Source organism: Acomys russatus, chromosome 13 (assembly GCF_903995435.1).
Source record: "Acomys russatus chromosome 13, mAcoRus1.1, whole genome shotgun sequence".
NCBI classification, from domain to species: Eukaryota; Metazoa; Chordata; class Mammalia; order Rodentia; family Muridae; genus Acomys; species Acomys russatus.
In genome coordinates, this window is record NC_067149.1 from 16,332,785 (window position 1) to 16,355,608 (window position 22,824).

The 22,824-nt window shown below is 43.1% G+C and overlaps 1 protein-coding gene across 1 annotated transcript in view; it reads right to left on the reverse strand.

The window, feature by feature from the left end:
- Positions 1–22,824, reverse strand: part of Aplf (aprataxin and PNKP like factor) — a 49,916-nt gene that overhangs the window by 8,123 nt on the left and 18,969 nt on the right. Inside the window, 3 exon segments of the mRNA XM_051154670.1 lie at positions 2,382–2,507; positions 11,445–11,785; positions 21,171–21,358. Of these exon segments, the coding sequence (XP_051010627.1) occupies positions 2,382–2,507; positions 11,445–11,785; positions 21,171–21,358 (655 nt within the window).

The following is a 22,824-nucleotide window of genomic DNA, read 5'->3' on the forward strand; positions in this document are numbered from 1 at the left end:
GCACAGCAGTGCAGGGCATCAGGCAAGGAGAACAGAAGGCGGGCACTATCTCCAAAGACCATCATCTTTACTCTAGAAAAGATTGCTGGGCAGTTGAGGAGTTTTCTTAGCTTTTGTTTTAAAATTTTCAAACCTATTTAAAAAAAAAAAAAAAAAAAACAAAGAATAGGCCAGTGACAAATGTTCTTCCTCCCTTCCTCGCCTTCCCTCCCCTCTCTCCCCTCTCCTCTCTCCACTCCCTTCCTTTGTTCTCTTTAGAAATGCTGGGGATCAAACCCAGGGACCTGAACATGCCAGACATGAACTACAACCCCAGCTGGGAAGCATGATTTTCTACATGGATCACATGGATCATTTATTAGTTTATTATTATCTGGAGCCACTTGAAACTTAGTGGGTTTTGTTTTGTTTTCTGTGGTTTTGTTGTTGTTTGTTTGTTTTTTGTTGTGGTTTTTGTTTTGTTTTGGTTTTTGTTTATGTTTTTGTTTTTACATTTTCCCCTTAATAGTAGTTGAGCAAGATTATTGAAAAGTTAAATACGGTCTTAGTTGTTTATTACTGAAGTGTCCTTCAAAATCAGGTTTAGAAATTTCAAGTAACTAAATGTTCGGCTTTAAAAAACAAGTGGTGCCATAGACGGGGTGCAGTGACCAGCACTGTGGCTCCACAGTTACTTCTGATCTAGTTACTTCCACCCGCCCCTCCCCTCCCCTTCCCAGAACTCGGGGGTGGGGGGTGGGGGGTGTCTCTATTTGATGCCTCCGATGGAAGCGGCTTCCTTCCCGACCTGCTAACTTCACAGGGCTCTCTGCAGTTATACCTCAGGCTCCTTCCCTGCTAACTTGACCACCGATGCAGGTCAAGACTCAGGGGTTCTAGCGAGACAGGACAGCACAGGGACTGTGACTTTAAAGCCACAGCCTCAAATAGGAAACCCTCAGCGCTGCACTGCAACCCCCCCCCCCCCCAATCACGGGGGCATGACCCAGCGCCAGGAAGACAGCTTCGCCAGAACGCATGCGTGCTGCGTGGGCTCTACGACCCATATCCGAATGAAATCCGCCAGGAATTGAGTCCACCGTGCCCCCAAAATAACATCGTGCTGACTAAGGGAAAACTAAAGTCAAAAACAAAAGAGACCACTCACATTCAACTCTCTTACTCTCTATGATGTGTGAAATCTCAGAACAATAAGGCACGAGAAAGAAATAAAGGGATACAAATAGGGGAGCCCCCCTTGTAAGTGGTGTGATCCTCTCTTTCAGAGACCCTACAGCGCCACCAGAAGACTTACAATGGGAACTTTCAGCAAAGTAGCAGGATCTAACGTCAACATCAAAGGAGCACCTTTCTTCAGAAAGGGAAGTCAGGAAAAGAACCCCACCACAGCAGCTTTGAAAAGTGCCAAAACATCACCAATGCGGAAGACGCAGAACGCTCTGACTTAAATTTCCATTTCTATGGCTTTTCCAGTGAGTTTCTTAAGTTTTTAAGACTAGAAACTCCTGACAGAAAAGACAAGCATACAAATTAGGAGATTTTTTTAAAATCTACTCCAGTAACAAAAACAACAGAATAAAATCAGCAAGGACGTAGAAAATCTGTAAAAACTCCTTAAACATGATCAAATCATCACAGAAACTTGCTTGCAGAATACACACTTGCATGCCCCTGGTATGCTCAATAAAATCAGGCCATTTGCAACACCTTACAGTGGCTGGCAGAGTCAGTCAGTAATACATACTCAAAATCTCGTAAAAAAAAAAAAGGCTGTCTATATTAGGGGAGGGGAATAGGGGGAAAGCGGGAAGGAGGGAAGAATGGAAGGATACAAGTAATGGGATAACAATTGAGTTGTAATGTAAATAAATTAATAAAATTAAAATTAAAAATAAATAAATAAATAATAAAGCCCATTAGGTTTGGGATTACTTTCTTTTGCAGTTTGGTTAAATTCCAGTCCATTCACTCATTAAACAAGGTTTCAAAATACCAAGAATCCTTTCTGTAAATGTAATATGCTTGCTATGGATGGGAGCCATTCTGGTTAAGAAAGACCGTGCTATAGAGACATCTACTCAGCCTGAAAAAGTGGGGGGTGACTGTGTGAACGTGCAGAGGGAAGGCGCTGGTGTCCTTCACCTTTGACTGAGTTCTGGGTGGTGGATTAGTGGAGTGGAGGAAGCAGACAGGGATAGCATCCCAACAGACTTACATGCCACACCTCAGAGTCTTCGTGGAGCATGTACTGGGATGTCTTATGAATAAGTATGATTCCACATAAACTTCATGAGAGCTGTGCCACAGGCTGGAGACAGGAGCTGCTCAAGTCAGGGGGCTGCACCCGGCTCCGAAGCATCCACATGGCTCATCTTCCTTACCTGTAACAAGATGCCCCATAGGGACACTCGGGCCTGTCACCAGTCACACCTTCATCTGTGACTTGTTCACCGCCATAATCACTATCCCCAGGGTGGCTGAAGTGTTGAAAATGGAGCGGGTTCTTCCTGTGAGGGTGATACACATACTGTCAGTAAAAAAAAACAAAACAACAAAAAAACAACAAAAAAAGGGATGTTATGGCCTTGTAGTGGCTGTAGAGTGAAATGAGCCATATCTGATTATTCCAGAAAGAAACCAAATGCCTAAGCTGATGATACAAACACAGATGATATCCCTATGCCCTGTTGTTAACCAACCTGATATCTATTTGTTGGAAAACAGCCCAGGAATGGAGTTATGTGAAGAGAATTCTGGGTGCTTGTGAGAATGAACACTCCAAGAAAACAAGATGAGAGTCTTGTCACTTCAGTTTATTCAAAAACCAGAATTAATTGCTCTTGCTTCTGTGTTCCTCTCAGGGGTAGCAGATAGGTATGAGTTTACTTTGAATTACTCGTTTTTGCTTGCTGCTGTTATTCAATTAAATGGTTAAGCTATCCTTTATATGCCTCTATGAAAAAGCACGTTTTTGCCATGTGCAGCTTGATTTTGTGATTAGATAGAGCTTGAACTCATAGGAACTTTCCTCATGTGACCTGTCTCAACCCTCAGAGTAGAAATGGTCTGATGCTCTGAAGAAAGTTGGCTATCGCGTAAGACTTTAGTCCACCTCACTTACTGGCTTCATTTTAGTAGGTCCCACCACCTCTAGAGCAGTGACATCTAGTCAGCACAGGATTTCCAGGGAAACAATCAATTTTTAGTGTCATAGGACAAATGATGTGTATAAAAGGACAATCTGCAAACATTACATTGTTTGTGTAGGTATACAACAAACATAAGCATCTATAGCCTTTAAAGATTTCTGCATGAGCCCAATGAAACCTTCCTGGGCCCTAGAGATATACAGTTCCAGCCTCTGGGCCAATGTTCTACCCATTCTCTGAAGAGGGCTTCCAGGCCCCAGATCATCCAGCTTCTGGCCCAGGTGAGAACCTCTTCTCACCTTCCTGAGGAGTCTTGCTGGCACCACAAACACCCAGACAACACCAGAGACAACTAGATGGCTAGAGGCCAGCATAAGAACACAACCAACAAGAGCCAGGGCAATATGGCACCACTAGAACTCAGCTATCCTATTTCAACAAGCTCTGGATATCCTAACACAACTATAAAACAAGAAAATGACCTTAAATCTGTTCATATGAAGATGACAGAGGCCTTTAAAGAGGAAATGAACAAATCCCTTAAAGAAATAGAGGAAAACACAACCAAACAGGTGAAGAAAACAAATAAAACAGTTTAAGCCCTGAATATGGAAGTAGAAACAATAAGGAAAACACAAACTGAGGGAATCCTGGAGATGGAAAACTAAGGGAAGAGAACAGGAACTACAGACATAAGCATCACTAACAGAATACAAGAGATGGAGAATAGACTATCAGGCGTACAAAACACAATTGAAGAAATCAATACATTGGTCAAAGAAAATGTTAAATCTAAAAAGTTCCTGACACAAAACATCCAAGAAATCATGGACACCCCCAAAAAGAGAAGATTCTCGGCTCCAAGGACTAGAAAATATTTTCAATAAGATCATAGAAAAAAATTTCTCCAACCTAAAGAAAGAGATGATTATAAATGTACAGGAAACTTACAGAATATCAAATAGTTTGGACCAGAAAAGAAAATCCTCCTGCCACATAACAATCAAAACACTAAAATACAGAACAAAGAAAGAATATTAAAAGTTGCAAAGGAAACCAGCCAAGTAACATACAAAAGCAGACCTATCAGAATTATATCTGACTTCTCAACAGAGACTCTAAAAGCCAGAAGGGCTTAGGCAGATGTCTTGCAAACCCTAAGAGACCATAGATGTCAGCCCATACTACTGTACCCAGCAAAACTTTCAATCACCACGGATGAAGAAAACAAGATATTCTATGACAAAACCAAATTCAAATAATATCTATGCACAAATCCATCTCCACAGAAGATACTAGAAGGAAAACTCCAACCTAAGGAAGTTAACTATAATCAAGAAAACACAGGAAATAAATAATTCCACTGCAGCAATACTTAAAGAAGAGAAGCATAAGTGCAACACACACACACACACAACCGACAACATCAAAATAACAAGAACTAACAATCATTGATCATTAATATCTCTCAACATCAATGGACACAATTCCAATAAAAAGACACAGGCTGAAAGAATGGGTGCATAAACAAGATGCATCATTCTGCTGCATATAAGAAACATACTTCAGCAACAGATATGGACATTACCTCAGAATAAAGGGCCAGAAAAATATTTTCCAAGCAAACAGATCAAAGAAGCAGGCTGGAGTAGCCATTCTAACATCTAACAAATTAGACTTTCAGCCAAAAAATAATCAAAAGAGATGGGGAAGGATACTTCATACTCAAAGGAAAAATCCACCAAGAGGATATCTCAATTCTGAATATCTATGCACCAAATACAAGGGCACCCACATTTATAAAAGAAACATTACTAAAGCTTAAATCACACATCAAACCCCACACATTAATAGTGGGAGATTTCAACCCCATTCTCACCAATGGACAGGTCATTGAGACAGAAAATAAACAGAGAAATAAAGAAACTAACAGATGTCATGAACCAAATGGACCTAGCAGATATCTACAGAATTTTTCACCCAAACACAAAAAAAATATACCTACTTCTCAGCACCTCACAGAACCTTCTCCAAAATTCAGTCACAAAGCAACCCTCAAGCAATACAAGAAAATTGAAATAATTCCTTGTATCCTATCAGATAATCATGGATTTAAATTAGATTTCAACAATAACAGAAACAACAGAAAACCTACAAACTCATGGAAAGTGAACAACTCTCTATTCAATAATCACTGGGTCAGCGAAGAAATACAAAAAGAAATTAAAGGCTTTCTAGAATTCAATGAAAATAAAGGCACAACATACCCAAACTTATGGGACACAGTAAAAGCAGTGCTAAAAAGAAAAGTTCATAGCATTAAGTGCCTTCATAAAAAAATTTGGAGAGGTATCATACTAGCAACTTTACAGCATACCTGAAAGCTCTAGAACAGAAAGAAGCAAGCACACTCACAAGGAGTAGATAGCAGGAAATAATCAAACTCAGAGCTGAAATCAATAAATTAGAAACAAAGAGAACAATACAAAGAATCAATGAAACCAAGAGCTGGTTCTATGAGAAAATCAACAAGATAGACAAACCCATAGCCAAACTAACTAAAAGGCAGAGAGGCAATATCTAAATTAACAAAATTAAAAATGAAAAGGGGAACATTACAGAAGACACTGAGGAAATCCAAAGAAGCATTAAGTCTTATTTCAAAAGCCTGCACTCCACAATTGGAAAATCTAAATGAAATGGACAATTTTCTTGATGAAGTCCATTTACTAAAGTTAAATTAAGATCAGATAAACAATTTAAATAGTTCTATAGCCCTCAAAGAAATAAAAGCAGTCATTAAATGACTCCCAACCAAAAAAAAAAAAAAAAAGCTCAGAGCCAGATACTTTCCATACAGAATTCTACCAGCCTTTCAAAGAAGAGCTAATACCACCCTCTTCAAACTATTCTACAAAATAGAAACAGAAGGAACATTGCCAAACTCATTCTATGAAGCCACAGTCACTCTGATATCTAAAATCACACAAAGACCCACCAAAGAAAGAATTTCAGACCAATTTCCCTTATGAACACTGATGCAAAAATACTCAGCAAAATACTCATAAACTGAATCTAAGAACACATCAAATACATCATCCATCATGACCAAGTAGGCTTCATCCCAGTAATGCAAGAATGGTTCAACATACAAAAATCCATAAATGTAATCCACCATATAAACAAACCGAAAGAAAAAAACCACGTGATCAACTCATTAGATGCTGAAAAAGCTTTTGACTAAATCCAAAACTCATTCACATTAAAAGTCTTGGAGAGATCAGGGATACATGGTGCATACATAAAAATAATAAAGGCAATATATAGCAGGCCTATAGCCAACATCAAATTAAAAGGAGAGAAACTTAAAGCAAAACCCCTAAAATCAGGGACAAGCCAAGGCTGCCCACTCTCTACATAGGTCTTCAGTATAGTACTTGAAGTCCTAGCTAGAGCAATAAGACAACTAAAAGAGATCAAAGGGATACAAATTGGAAAGTATACATAAGTATACATAAGTGACCTCCTATACCTGATAAATACCTTCAGCAAAGTGGCTGGATACAAAATTAATTTTTTAAAAAAATCAGTAGCCCCCTGTATACAAACTATAAACAGGCTGAAAGAGAAATGAGGGAAATAAGTAAGTGAAAGGTGTGTATGACAAGAACATCAAGACTCTGAAGAAAGAAATTAAAGAAGGTATCAGAAAATGGAAAGATCTTCTATGCTCACGGATCAGTAGGATTAATATAGCAAAAACAGCCATCTTACCAGGGCAATCTACAGATTCAGCGCAAGTCCTATCAAAATTCCAAAACACACCTTGAAAAAGCAAGATGTGGAACTTCCAACTTCATGTGGAAAAATTAAAAACTCAGAATAACTAAAACAATCCTATATAATAAAAGAACTTCTAGAGGTATCACCAGCCCTGATTTCAAGCTATACTACAGAGCAATAGTAATAGAAACTACATGGTATTGACATATAAATAGACAGGTTGATCAATGGAATTTAACCCAAGACACAGAAGTGATCCCACACACCTACGGACACTTGATTTTTGACAAAGAAGCCAAAACCATACAATGGAAAAAAGAAAGCATCTTCAACAAATGGTGCTGGTCTAAATAGAGGTGTGCATGTAGAACAATGCGAATAGATCCATATTTACCACTCTATACAAAACTCAAGTCCAAGTGGATAAAAGACCTCAACATAAAACCAGATACACTAAATCTAATAGAAGAAAAAGTGGGGAAGAGCCTTGAACTCACTGGCACAGGAGACAACTTCCTGAACAGAACAATAGCAGCTCAGGCTCTAAGATCAACAATTAATAAATGGGACATCATGAAACTGAAAAGCTTCTGTAAGGCAAAGGACATTGTCAATAGAACAAAGCTACAGCTTACAGATTGGGAAAAGATCTTCACCTAGCCTACATGTAACAAAGGGCTATTATCCAAAAGATATAAAGAACTTAAGAAATTAAACACCAACAAACCAAATAATTCAATTAAGAAATGGGGTTCAGAGCTAAACAGAGAATTCTCAACAGAGGAATATCAAATGGCTGAGAAACACTTAAAGAAATGCTCAATGTCCTTAGTCATCAGAGAAATGCAAATCAAAAGGACTCTGAGATTCCATCTTACACCCATCATAATGGCTAAGATTAAAAACTCAAGTGACAGCACATGCTAGGGATGATGCAGAGCAGGGGAAACACTCCCCCATTGCTTTTGGGAGTGCAAACTTGTACAACCACTGTGTAAACCTACCTGGAGGTTTCTCAGAAAACTGAGAATCGTTCTACCTCAAGACCGAACCATACCACTCTTGGGCATATATCCAAAGGATGCTCCACCACACCACAAGGACACTTGCTCAACTATGTTCATAGCAGCTATATTCACAATAGTCAAAAACTGGAAAATACCTAGATGTCCCTCAAGTAAAGACTGGATAAAGAAAGTATGATACATTTACACAATGGAATACTACTCAGCTTTTAAAACAAGGGCGTCTTGAAATTTGCAGGAAAATGGATGGAACTAGAAAAGATCATCCTGAGTGAGGTAACCCAAACCCAAAAAGACGTTCACAGTATGCACTCACTTATAACTGGATATTAACCATAAAGTAAGGATAAACATGCTACAATCCACAGACCCAAAGAAACTAAGTTACAAGGAGGGCCCCACGGAAGATGCTTGAATCTTACTCAGAAAGTGAAATAAATTAGGCATTGGAGGCGGATGAAGGGAAGGAACTGGGTAGGAGAGGGAATGGGGAGGAGAGGAGAGGTAGGGGTTAGGAGTGGGGAGGGGAGCAGGGGAGGAAGTTAGAAGTAGGGAGGGGAGCAGGGGAGAGGGTTAGAAGTACGGAGGGGAGCAGGGGTGGGGGTTAGAAGTAGGGAGGGGAGCAGGGGTGGGGGTTAGGAGTAGGGAGGGGAGCAGGGGTGGGGGTGAGGAGTGGGGAGGGGAGCAGGGGAGGGAGTTAGAAGTAGGAAGGAGAGCAGGGGAGGGGGTTAGGAGTGGGGAGGGGAGCAGGGGAAGGAGTAAGAAGTAGGGAGGGGAGCAGGGGAGGGGGTTAGAAGTAGGGAGGGGAGCAGAGGAGGGGGTTAGAAGTAGGGAGGGGAGCAGGGGTAGGGGTTAGGAGTAGGGAGGGGGCAGGTGGGAGAACAGAAATGGAAGGTGGGGGGGCATCTCTGGTATTTGCCAGAGACCTGGGATAAGGGAGGCCCCAGGAAGTCTATGGTGGTCACCCTAGCTGCGACTCCTAGCAGCAGGGAATATGGAGCCTGAATGGCCACCTCATGTAGCCAGGTAGGACTGCCAGTGGAGAGAAAGAGACACCAATGCACCCACAAAACCTTAGACCCAGAATTTGTCCTACCTACAAGATGTGTAGGGACAAGATGGAGCAAAGATTGAGGGGATAGCCAATCAAAGATTGGCCCTACTTGAGACCCATCCCATGGTAGAGAGCCAACTCCTGACATTATTAATGATACTCTGCTATGTTAATAGACAAGAGCTTAGCATAACTGCTCTAAGAGGCTTCATCCAGCAGCTGATGGAAACAGATGCAGAGACTCATAGCCAAACATTAGGCAGAGCTCAGAAGTCCTATGGAAGAGTTGGTGGAAAGATTGAGGGAGCCGAAGAGGTCAAGGACTCCACAAGAAGACCTACAGAGTCAACTATCCTGGACCCATGGTGGCCCACAGAGACTGAACCATCAACCGGAGAGCAGGCATGGACTGGTGCTAGGCCCCTGCACATACGTCGCAGATGCACAGCTTGGTCTTCATGTGTGTCCCCAACAACTGGAGCAGGAGCCTTCTCTGACTCTGACCCCTCCCTTTGGATCCCTTTCCCCTAACTGGGCTGCCTTGTGTGGCCTCAGTGGGAGAGAATGGGCCTAGTTCTGCATCGACTTAATGTGCCAGGGCAGGTTGGCTCCCATGGGGGACCTCCCCTTTTTCTGAGGAGAAGAGGAGAGAATAGAGGGAGGGGTGTATAAAGGGGGTGCTGGGAGGAAAAGAGGAGGGCTCCAATCAGGATGTAAAGTGAATAAATTTAATTTAATTTTTAAAAATGCTTCTGCATGCTCTCCTAAGATAAAAACATTCTAGAAAGGCCCCATGTTTCCTTTCTCGTTATTAAGCTCATTTGACTACAAAAAGTACACTATCCTGTCTTCTAAGAGCATTTTTAAAACTCTTTGATTCAGGCTTTTCTCATGTTCTTGAAACATATTATTACAGTTTGAGAGCCTTCGGTTTTTATGGTGGGTTTACCCTGGTAGAAATTTAAAATGAGAAATCAAAAAAGTATAATTATTTATTTATGATAACAATAACATATCTTTTTACATATTACAAATAATATATCTTAACATCTTTACGGTTATTTATTCACGAGTGTGTGTGTGTGTGTGTGTGTGTGTGTGTGTGTGTGTGTGTGTGTGTAGGTCAGGCACTCTTTATTTCAAATTTAATGAAAAGTTAGATACTGCCTAAAGCTAAGAGCGATTAAAACTAACATCATTATCATCATTATAAAGCATAAGTGAATGAATTATTATATAATAAAACATATACTCCTTTTAACAAAAGGAAATGACAGTACTGAATACTGCTATTCACTGAACTAGGTCCCCTCAGAATTCCTGATGGAAGCACTAATCTCCTATATACCTAAGAGAGATAATTAAGGTTAAGTGACATCATAGTGCTGAGACCCTAACACAAAGTGGCTGATATCTTCCTAGGTGAGGAAGAAACACCAGAAGAAGCCGTAGATAGTAAAAGTACCAAGAAAGCAACCACCTCCAAGGCAAGAGGAGAAGCCAGGCTTGCAGACTCTGAAACCTAGCATTTCTAATGTCCGGAACTGAGAGAAGGGAAACTTTGAACAACACAGTTTGTGGTATTTTCTATGGCTACTTAGCCAACCAATACAAACACAAAACAGGACTTTTCAAACTCCAAAGCAATTGATGGCTTATAATCTGCTGTAGATTTACATTATATTCTAGGCTTAAGAACACTCCACAGGCAGTATCATAAACAAACCTGAAACTCAGAACTGTTGAAAGTGAAAACATACTCTATTGTGAAATGACAATGTATTTTAAAGAGGAACGATGGGAGTGAGAAATGAACAGGATACGTGGAACACGCACACTGCGCACACAGCTCCAGGATGCACGGCATAGACACAGCCTGACCAGTGGGTGGCAAACAATGGAGACAGGCCAGTTAGCACCTGCTACTACAAACCGTACAGATTATGCGAGGCCAAAAACTAAGATTATAATTTGAATGCACGAAATACAAATTCATAAAAATTCCATTTTCTTAATTTTCGAAGTAGAAAATTTTCTATCTTATAGAAAAAATGTGAAGAAAATACACAAATATAATACAATCTAAAATTACCCTAGTGGATGGGTACAATAACTATTTCCAAAAGCATCTCTTTACAATTAAGACACTAAATAAGCAGGTATTTAAGTCTGTGTGATTCAGTTAAGTCTGGATCCCCCAGTGCTCAGGCCCTTGCATTAGTCAGCATGTCTACACATAAAACATTTAATGCCCCATCGCATCTTAAAAGCTTCTGGCAGGATTTACCAGAATGCACAGTAGGAAAGCACAGCCCAGTAAAAATGCAGCAAAGCACCTAATCTTAAGCAATGGTTTCCCAGGCCTTTGATACAGGGCAGTACAGAACTGCATAGAAGGGGCAGGCTGAGATGCTGCTGGCAGGCCCACCTTACCTGTAGCAGTTGGCCCCATACATGCAGGACGTCCTCCGGACCTCGCTTTCTTCTGAACAGCCTAGAACTGAATCGGCTGTGTGTGTGCGTGACACATCTGGACCAGAGGGAGCTGAGCTGGACTCAGGATGGGATCCTTGAGAGTTCTCGGGGAGTGGCTGGCTTTGCACACTTGAAGGCCTCTCAGGATGGGTCACTGTCTCACTCTCTTCATCTGTTGTTGCTTTAGTAATGGTTTTATGTCTGGAGACCTCGCCAAGTTCCTCTGTTGGAATTGCATGGCTCACAATATCTACATCTGTGTGGCTTAATGTGACTGAAGACAACGATTCTGGAACATGCTATAAAAGAAAGCCAGAAAAGGCATCATTTTAAAAAAATGAACACTGGGCAGTGGTGGTGCATGCTTTTAATCCCAGCCCTTGGGGGGCTGAGGCTACACAGAGAAACCCTGCCTTAAAACAAACAAACAAACAAACAAAAAACAGAAAACAAAACTTTTTTTAAGGATATAAATTACAGTTTAAGAGGACAAAAAAACAAGTTCTGTGATAAAATAAAACTTTACTCTTATTTTAAAGTTACTAACCATATACATTTTCTGTTTTTAGTTTCTACTTTTTAACAATTTATAGTTCTTACAATATCAATTTACAGCAATAACAAATCTTTACAACCACATCAGATATTCAGTAAAAGTACAAAACATTCAGAAGAAACTATGTTTATTTGTTTGTGTTTGTTTGTTTGTTTTGAGACAGAGTCTTACTGTGTAGCCTTGGCTGTCCGGTAACTCACTATGTAGACCAGGCTGGTGTGGAACCACCAGGCTTTAAGAAAATCCTCTATTTCAATGTCACATAATCTCACTCAAAAAAACCTCTTCAATGTCACTGTCCAACAATACTGTCCTTCTAGTTTCTTAAGTGACTGTGATACTTCTAAGTCATGGTACTTCGCATACAGCAGAAAGACAAAAGCTGGTAGTCTACAGGTAAATCTGTGAGTGTATGCCATCACCAATTGCAGATGACAAGCAACCTTCCTTTGAGACGGTCTGATAAAAGCGTCAAGTTAGCTCCTTAAGCCTAGAGAGCCGCCTACCAGCATCTTCTTAGATGGGTAAAATAGACCTTCCAATATTGATCCCCAGATTGCTGCAGCTCGCTTCTCATCAAAGGGGCTTCTTTCCCCAGACAACTACAACTGGTCAGAGTGCAGAGAACCAGTGACTGTGGGGATCCCATCCTACAACACAACTCCTACACCCAAGGCTCAGGGAACACTGCAGACGAGAGAGGAGGAAGACTGTGAGAGCCGGAGCACGGAGAGGAGTGCTGGGAAACTGTCTCCTGGACACGACAAGAATGTAGCGCTCATGGCTGCCTGCACAAGACTTGCAGAAGGCCACGCAGCCGACCTCCTGCCTGGGTGGCCCCTGTTCAGCTCAGAAGGCTCGCCCTCTGGTTGAGGAACTACAGGCAGTGGACAGCTTATGAGGGAGAGCCGGTTTTCCTCAGGGATGAGCCTCCTGGAAGGCTGCCCTCGTCCTGGTGGTCAGCCCTTTACCCATGTGCAGATAGGCTACACTAACTGGACTCAGTACGTTATATTAATAATAATAATAAGCCGGACGTGGTGGCGCACGCCTTTAATCCCAGCACTCGGGAGGCAGAGGCGGGCGGATCGTTGTGAGTTCGAGGCCAGCCTGGTCTACAAAGTGAGTCCAGGACAGCCAAGGCTAACACAGAGAGACCCTGTCTCGAAAAACCAAAAATAATAATAATAATAATAATAATAATAATAATAATAATAATAATAATGAGAAGCGAGAGGGGAGAAGATGAGTTTGAGAGGGAGAACAAGGGACAGGCAGGAGGAGTTGGAGGAAGAAGCAGATATGATCAGTATTTCACTCATACACAAAATCCTCAAAAATTAAAAATATTTACTAAAAGAAGGTGCACTGAGCCAAGGAGATATTCTAAGCACCCACTGTATGCCTTTTTTATTTTTACTGGCCACCAGCATCAATAGTAAGCCTGGTCTTTCTGTGGAGCAGAAACATTGCTGATTAAAATGCTAGTCTCCTGGCTAACCGTGTCAGAGATACGGGGAGCACACGCCAGACATGCGTGAATGTTCACCTCCGTTTCTAAGTAAGGGCTAGTATCTGGTAGCTGCCGCCTGGCAAAAGCTGATTTTGATATTAATAGATAGTTAATCTTTCAATTTTAACATATTTTTCACATGATTTCTTTTGGACAATATTTTTAAAAGAAACTGTAACTTCAAAACACTATTCACACCAGCTAACCACACTCTAGGTAGAACACGGGGCTCACGGCTCTGCGCAGCAGCAGTCACTTGGCCATTTCTTGTCATTCACCTTTCGATGGTGGCATTTTATGCTACATCCCTCTAAACCACGCGCTCTACTTCCAAGCTTCCCTACAGCACCCCAGTGCCATCAGCTCCTTCCATTCAGGACCAATTGGCACGGGCCAAAAACTGGAGGTCAGGGATGCGAGCTGAGAAGTCCTCATCTCCCGGCCCACCTGGCAGGCCTCCCGCTGGATCCGCTCTCCCCACTCGTCCCTGCTCTGCAGTAGGTGAGGCAGTACCCCACCCTAGTAGCTGAGCAAATACCCAAAAGCTTGCTGGATTACTGCTCCTGTGGCATTTTAGACTCCACAAGTCATTTTCCACCCTTAGAAAGGGAGTGACAGCGAGCAGCACTGTGCTCCCCTACGCCTCAGAGGGCCCCAGCTGCTCAGCTATCTTGTACAAAGCCTGGGGGTGAAGGGGTGAACAATTCCCATGACTTTCAACAAGCCCATGAGGAAATGGAGAATCTCACTGCTGGGGTTCCTTCCAAACATGAGATACTGTGGTTCCAGCATCCAGCCACAGCACACGTTTGGGGGAAAATCCCTTTCAACATCGTATCCAATTTGTTTCAGAACAGAAAAAACACACTGGGGAGTGGTAAGATAAATTAGAATACACCCTTTCTATAAATAGTGGCATGACTAAGGACTACTTTTTAAAAGGAGGTTTTTTTGGTTTTGTTTTTGTTTTTTTAATGTATTTGTAGGGAGGTAGTGTATGCATGTCCACTTCCACACATACATCTTGCCAGAGCAAGATGTCTTTCTCTCTTTTCACACTACCAGCTCGAAATAGGATCTCTCTGGATCCAAAATCTGCCTTTTTAGCAGGCAGGCTGGCCAGAGAACGCTCAGGATCTTCCCGTCCCTTCCCTCTGATGCTGGGGTGACAGGCATGTGAAGCCGTGCCTGGCTTTTCATGGGGTGCTGGAGATGTGAACTTAGCAGGTTCTCTTGCCTTCTGAGTAAGTGTTCTTGCCCACTGAGGCATCCTCCTGGCCCCTCTAAGGATGTTTTTAAAGAACAGTATCACTCTAGGATGGCATTCCATGTTTTTTTTTAATTTTTTTTATTAATTTATTCTTGTTACACCTCAATGTTTATCCCATCCCTTGTATCCTTCCATTCTTCCCTCCCTCCCATTTTCCCATTATTCCTCTCCCCTATGACTGTTCCTGAGGGGGATTACTTCCCCCTGTATATGCTCATAGGGTATCAAATCTCTTCTTGGCAATCTGCTGTCCTTCCTCTCAGTGCCACCAGGTCTCCCCCTCCAGGGGACATGGTCAAATGTGAGGCACCAGAGTACATGAGAAAGTCATATCACACTCTCCACTCATTCCATGTTTTAAGTCATCTCTCATAGCACCCCCATCAAAGGCTTTGCAGCAGACAATGACTATTACAGACATCCACAAGTGACAGTGGACAGTGGGGTGCCCTAACCCAGCTCTACCTAAGGCTCGGGCTAAGTCATGGAAGAGGGCCAGAAAACCTTGTAAGAGCCAGCGGACTGCAATACCCGCCACAAGACAATGTCTAGACATGACAGAGAAGCTACGGCCCCAAACCTCAACAACACGGCTGGCTAAGTGAGCCTGTACAGTGAGACCATCATCTGACACACGACAGAGAGGAGGGAAATTTAACAAGACCCCACCCCTAAATTAAGAGCGCAGACACCTAGCTGCGGCTAAGAGAGAGAGAATCAGTGTAGTCCCAGCACATGGCAGGCAGAGGCAGACGGATCTCTGTGAGTTCGAGGCCAGCCTGGTCTACAGAGAGAATTCCAGAACAGCCAGGCTTATGTATAGAGACCTAAGAAACCACACCCACCCACCACCCAGAAAAAAAAATCAAGTAAGAGACACAAAACTTGGAAATCATAATGTTCTTTATGGAACGCCATGCAATATTAATGCATAGCAGCCTTGGCATTCAAGGATTTAACATTCTTGGTTTCAATTATTTATAATTGGTCCTGAAATCCATTGTATACCGTCATTTTTAAGTTTGCTGATACATAAATCTGAACTGTGCCAATTCCAAAGCTAATAAGCTTGAGCAGCACACTGACCTAGTGGGTAAGGGAACGGGAAAACGGAAGGTGCACCTACAGCAAGTCGGAGAAGGACAGCTTCTGATTTACTGAACATCCGCTGCTGCTTAGTTAAGATTTGACAGACATGTGAGGACTAAGTATGGGAGGCTGGAGAACCATGAGAACAGTAGAAAGATCACCCACAAGGTAAGACTATGTGTCTGAGCCTGCAGAGCTCATGAGCTAGTCGTCCTCTGCGGAAGATCAGGATGTACTCCTAAGCCTAACAGACAGTTTATCAGTTGCCTGGTAAGCACTCCCTTGCCCCCCACCCAGCTCAAGTTTCAGTGCATTGCAAAGGGTGAGATAAAGACCTTCCCTCTGACATCAGTTCAGCAAGGTGATCTGTTATTTCCAAGCTGCTGTTGGCAGGAATGCCCATGCTGATAAGTTGCCTAAAAGTCCTGTATCAATTCCATTAACATTCCCGGGAGGATAGCGGAAAATTCCCAGCCTCATACACAAGCCTCAGACTGAGGGTTCAAACACTAGCTAAATATTTCTTCCTAAATAGTCTCTCTCTGAAATTGAAGCCAGCACAACTGAAATCCTGACTCTGTGTTCGCTACTGTAGTTCTCCAAGATGTTATATCTCCATCCCCGCTGGGAACCTGGAGCCTGTCTGCCTCCTCCTCCTTTCCGCAGACCCAGTGTTCTGCTTTTTGCTGTTTTTCCATTCTGATGTCTCACTGTCCCCAGGTGGCACTTCCTCATCATGTCACATCATTTCCCTTCCCAACCTCTTCCACTTCTCTCTAGAGAGCTAGAAAGATCTGTGGCCGGTAACTTTTCAGTCTCTCCTCCTGGGAAGGTCGCCACCGCTGGCTTCAATTTTAAATGAAGGCCCTTCCTTATATCCAAATTTCTATGGACAACAGTTGACTAATAGTCCCTTATCCAAAATGCTTGGGACCAAAAATGCATATGATTTCTGAGCTTTTGGAGTTTGGAGTTTACAGTTGAGCATCAAAATCTGAAACTATCCCAGTCTCAATGACTTGATAATCTTGTCAGTATGCAAAAAGTTTCAGATTTCGAGGTATTTTAAATTTTTTACTTTTGCCAGGCATAGTGGTGCATGCCTTTAATCCCAGCACTCAGGAGGCAGAGACAGGCAGATCTCTGTGAGTTCGAGGCCAGCCTAGTCTACAAAGTGAATCCAGGACAGCTAAGGCTATACAGAGAAACCCTGTCTTGAAAAACAAAAACAAAAACGAACAAAAAAAATTAGGGATTCTCAAGATGTATTTGTTTTCCCTGCTTTCCTACTTACCCGGGACCTTGTAACTTTCTGTGACCAAAAAATGCAGTAGAAGTGACACTATACCAATTCTAGTCCTAGGCCTTAAGAATCTGGCAGGGTTTTGTTTATTTGTTTGTCTTGTTTTGTTTTTTAACAGTATCTTAGTTCATTGTTATAAGCTTTCTGACTTTGAAGATAAATATAGCAGGAAGAAAATGCTGATTCCACAAAAGCATTTGAACAAGAATTCTCTTAATAATATCTTGTCATAACATATTATCCTGGAACCATGTGATCTGATGGGTACTTAAGACTGATTTTTTTTCTTTTCTTTTTTTTTTTTTAGTTTGAATCAAAATTATATGTGTGTGTATGTACGTATATACACATGTATGTATGTATGTACGTACATATATTTACATCCTGACCACGGTTTACCTTCCCTCCCACCTCCTCTCTGCCCCACCCATCCACTCTCCTCACAAAAGGGCAGGCTCCCATGGATATCAGCCAGCCATGACATACCAAGTTGCAGTAAGACTAGGTACCTCCTCCTCTCCTTTTAAGGCTAGACAAGGCAGCCCAGTAGGAGGGAAGGTCCCTAAAGCAGGCAACAGAGTCAGAGTCAGCCCTGCTCCCGCTGCTGAGTCCCACAGAAAGACCAAGCTGTGCAACTGTGGCACATATGCAGAGGTCCTAGGTCAGTCCCACGCAGGCTCCCTGGTTGGCAGTGCAGTCCCCGTGAGCCCCTAGGAGCGCTGCTGAGTTGATTCTGTGGGTTTTCTTGTGGTCTCCTTGACCCCTTTGGCTCCTACAACCCTCCCTCCCTCTCTTCCACAGGATCTGATCTGGCAGCATTTAGCTTTATCCTCTTGGGATCCAGCCATCAAGTAAAGGCATTTAGTCTCAGGTCCCTCGTGGTAAGTGGGGTCAATCCTTGTAGAGGGACTGGTTCATGTGAGTGAAGTCACTTGTCACTTAAGATGCTCCAGCCACTGCTAATACCAAAAATGTATCATAAAAGAAGTGTCCAACAGAGCCCAGCCAACCCTTAGAATTTGTAATATATCATTGGCTAAGTGGTTAAGTGTTGGGCTTGCTTTGATCACAGCAAGCGATAGCTAGGAACTCTATGACACTATTTCACAGCCGTGTCTTGGTTATGCTTCCTTCTGCTGCCCGTGACAGTTTAATTAGATTATGTTAAGGAAGCGCGATTGTCCGGATCTCTGTGCTGCTGCAACAGAGTGTCGCAGACTAGGTTATTCATACGTGACAAAATACATTCTCTCAGTTTGGGGTTCCAGGAAGGCCATGATAAGTTGTTGGCATCTGATGCAGGGCTTCCTACTCTGTCCTCATAGGCCAGAAGGGAAGGGAGGACAAACGTGCTCAGACATGGGAGAGGCACAGGAGGATGAGCCTGTGTCCTTTTGTGGTACAGGGCTAAAGTGTACGCACCCTGCGGACATTTTACAACCTCGATGAGCTCATAGCGTGGGGTCTACCGAGCAGTACATACTAAAGTACTGCACGGGGAGCAAGCCACAGCAGTGACTGCTCACTCATCAGTTCACGAGCCCTCGCGTGGCCATGAGCTGGAAGGACTGCAAAAGACCTGTGAGAACTGACCGAGCCCTGGACCATAACACAAGAGAAGAGTGCTGGTCACAAACCCACTCAGTCCATGTGCACAACAGGAAAACCCAGTCAGAGAAGCATCTACTTCTGAGGCAGAGCCTCCTAGCAGAGCAACGTGGGGCGAGAGTCTCCTCCAGGTGCTGGGGATGGCGCAGTAGCCGCTCTCCTCTCTGAGGCAAGCTCACATTGAGGTACTTAAGGGACTACTTATAAGCGAGCCATGGCCTGAGTGAGCCGAATCTCGGGAAAGTGGGCAGAAGGTGATCTCTTTCCCTTCTTGCCACTTCTTTTTTCAGTCTTAAGAAAATGTCTGCTCCACTGGACAATTGCTCTGGGGTCTTGTTAGGCCTGGGCCAGCCAACCTCTTGTCTGTCTCACGGTTCTTCACTGTGCTGTCCTGTGGGACTGGCTGCTCTCTAGGGACAAGACCTAAGACAGAACCTGGCAGACTCTGGAGACTGGGCTTGGCTAGGTCTGGCTTGGTGTGTCAGCTTCAGCCATGTTCTCTGGTTCAACTTCGCTAGAGCCCAACACAGACACTATAGAGCTTGGGCCTCTGTTCTCCTGAGCAAAGAGAGGTAAAACACCCCCAGGACCCTTAATGCAGGAGCAATAGGCAAGTGCAGCTCTCAAGTCCTCCTGCATCTATTATGCTCCCTTGATGTCATCAAAGCCTCACAAACACTTTGAACACCTCAGATCTGCTTACTTCTTCTCTCCTACCTGTGAGCTAAGGTGGTATTTATTAAAATCTTTCTTACAATTATCAAACTTGGTCAGGATAAAGATTATTAAAACATATATTAGCTTCTCTTTAAAACAAAATAATTTCTTACAAAATAGGTAAAGTGAATTGATACACCCACTGTTCAAAAAGAGTATTTGGAGCTGGGCGTGGTGGCGCACGCCTTTAATCCCAGCACTCGGGAGGCAGAGGTAGGCGGATCACTGTGAGTTCAAGGACAGCCTGGTCTACAAAGTGAGTCCAGGACAGCCAAGGCTAAACAGAGAAACCCTGTCTCGAAAAAAAAAAAAAAAAAGAGTATTTGAAGGCTAAAGTTTATATGAGACAAGTTGCATTTTAATTTCATCTTGTTTTAATTTATTACACTTGACTCGACTAGTAAGCAGAGACGTTGGGTCTTTGAGACTGGGAGAGGTGCTACAGAGAGTGGTTTCTCCCTAGGAGAGGAGGTGGGAGTGAAGGAGCTTGGAGACTGGCCTCTGAGACAGCTGCTGACATTTCAGTGATCCATGTACCCCCTGCAGGGCAGGACCAGCCTGGCTTCCTGAGACTGGGGCCCACAGAGCTCAGTCAGTGGCCTGTAAGTTCATGAAGACTGTCACCTTAAGCTCCTGCTCTCAAAGGAAGAAAAACACCTGGACTTTCTGTCCTGGGGCCATCTCTGTTGTTTCCAGTTAAAATGCATCTGTATGCACAAGTCCTGTGCAAGCTCAGGCTACACAGACTCCAGCACAGAGGTGAGACTGTGGGCAGAAATCTCACCGCTAACTGAGGAGCTCTCAGCACTGATAACTGCTGGGAGAGGGGATCGGTTGTCTTCAGTGATGTGACCTCTGGTAGATCAACCACACGTCAGGGCAGGTCTCACTCCTAACACCGCGTACAACACAAAGTGGACCTGACAGGGGTCAGAGGAGAATAAAACTCAGGTAGGTGGGTAGGGATCGGAGGATGGGGAGGATGACTGGGAGGAGATGAAAGAATGCATTATATCAAATTCCCAAAGAGTAAATAAAATTATTGGTTTTTTTAAAAGCCTGGCTTATGTTAATAAAATGTGCTATTGCTTCCAAGTTCAAAAATAAAAATAAAAACTTCATGTAATAAACAGGCCTGATTTCTTCTTAAATATCCAGCATTAAGAAACCCCAATTCAGCCACACCATTCTAGAGGACTGACACACACTGGAGGAGGGTGAAGGGTCTACAGTCACTCTAACGGTCACAGCAGAGTAACCCTTGGCAGCGGGAAGAGCGACAGATACCGTCATCTGTTCTCCTCCCTCTGTTTACCCAGAGCTGCACGACGTCCACAGATGACAGCCACAGGCGCTCAGAACAGAGGCCAAAGCAAACCAGCGCCAAGACAGCTCCACCCTTTTCTAGACTGAAATATTATTCTGCAATGCAAATTCTCGCTCTATACTAAAAATCAGCATCAGTAAGGCAAACAAAAAAAAATGAGCCATTTTTAAATCTACATAAACATAGAAATAAAAGGCAGCTCAGGCCTCATTTCTCTCACTTGATCTTATCCGCAGGCTGAACGAACAGTGATTCCTGTCTCAAGCACAGACAGAGAGAAGAAACAACACATTCTAATCACCTCGGATGAAACAAGTGCTCCTTCGTGAGCAGAGCTTTTGCCTTCTCTCCCAGGGTCCTGCTTTGCTGACACGCTGTTTGAGTTTCCTGATGGACTTAACCGCTTTCTCCCATGCCGCTGCGCTGTGCTTGCTGGGGTTTTGTCTTTGCAGCTTCCGTCTTTTCCACTCCTCTGGATGACATCCTTATCTAACATGCACACAAACACACACAGAAAACAAGAAGAAAATTACTTCCCGCATCCTCAAAGGTCAATACTCCAAACAGCTAAAAGGGATAAAATGGCAAGTGACTCACAGGCTGGGAGATGGCTCAGTGGCTAAGATAATTTGCTATGCAAGCTTAAGAATCTGAGTTTGGCTACCCAGCACCAAAACAAGAAAAGAAAAGGAGGTTGCAGGTAGGGCTTTGTGGGCCAGGAACCCCAGCCCTGAGACATGAGGGAGGCAAAGACAGAAAATTCACTTGGGATTGATTGCTGCCAGCCAGGAAAGCCAAACCCCAGCAAGCCCCAGCTGCAGTGAGAGACCCTATCTTAAGGGATTGTGCCTCTGAGTGACAGAGAATGCTACCTGCAAAGTCAAAATCACATTGACAGTAACGTCCACTGCCAAAGGCTTATTTACAAATCTCAGGCAGCATTAAGCAGCACGACGGCCAAGAACTCCAGCCCCAGAGTGCACCAGGCTAGGACGCCGGGTGCCCATCCTGTTGTACTGCAACTATGTCGCCAGCCACCTCCACTTCAGCCGTATGCAATACCCCGCCTCCGTGCCCTGGTCAATATATATGGCATGCACGTTATATATTGTATAACACACACACACACACACACACACACACACACACACACACACACACACACAAAGCATGCTAAACTTCCAAGGTGCTGCAGTTTTTCTATAGAGAAGCCAGTCCACTAAGTCCTACACTTTTGTGTGTGTTTCTGTGTGTCCACGTGTTTATATGTTCTTCATTTCTTCTCACCATCCCAGTCAGATACATCCCGAAAGCTATGCAATTCAGCAAGTGTCTAAATTATCAATAGGAATATCATTCATACCAAAACAGAAGTAATATATAGGAGTCATCTTTTATCTAGTTGCTTTCCCCAGTTTCACTTACTATCAATCAGGGAAAGTTCTAGCAATAAAAAGTTCACCGATTTTGAGTTACATATTCTTCTGAGCAGTATGCTGAAACCTACACTATCCTGCTCCTTTTTCCAAAACATAAGCCTATGGCATATTCTCACCAGTGTATCTTCCTTATCAGATGAACTGTTGTGCTGTAGTGCTTGTACTCAAGCAGCCGTTATCTTATTTGAAATGTCTCCAAAGCACAAGAGTGGTGATGCTGAGGGGCTGGAGAGGTGGCTCAGAGGTTAAGAGCACTGTCTGCACTTCCAGAGGTCCTGAGTTCAAGCCCAGCAACCACATGGTGGCTCATAACTAGCTATACTGGGATCTGATGCCCTCTTCTGGCATGCAGGTGTGCATGCAGATAGAGTACTCATATATAAAATAAATAAATAAATCCTTTTTTAAAAAAAGAGTAGAGAAGCTGGTAATTTGCTACAAATAGAATGTTTATAACATCTCAAAATTCCTATGTGTTTGTGCCTTAATCCTCATGTGGCTGGTATAGGAAGTGGT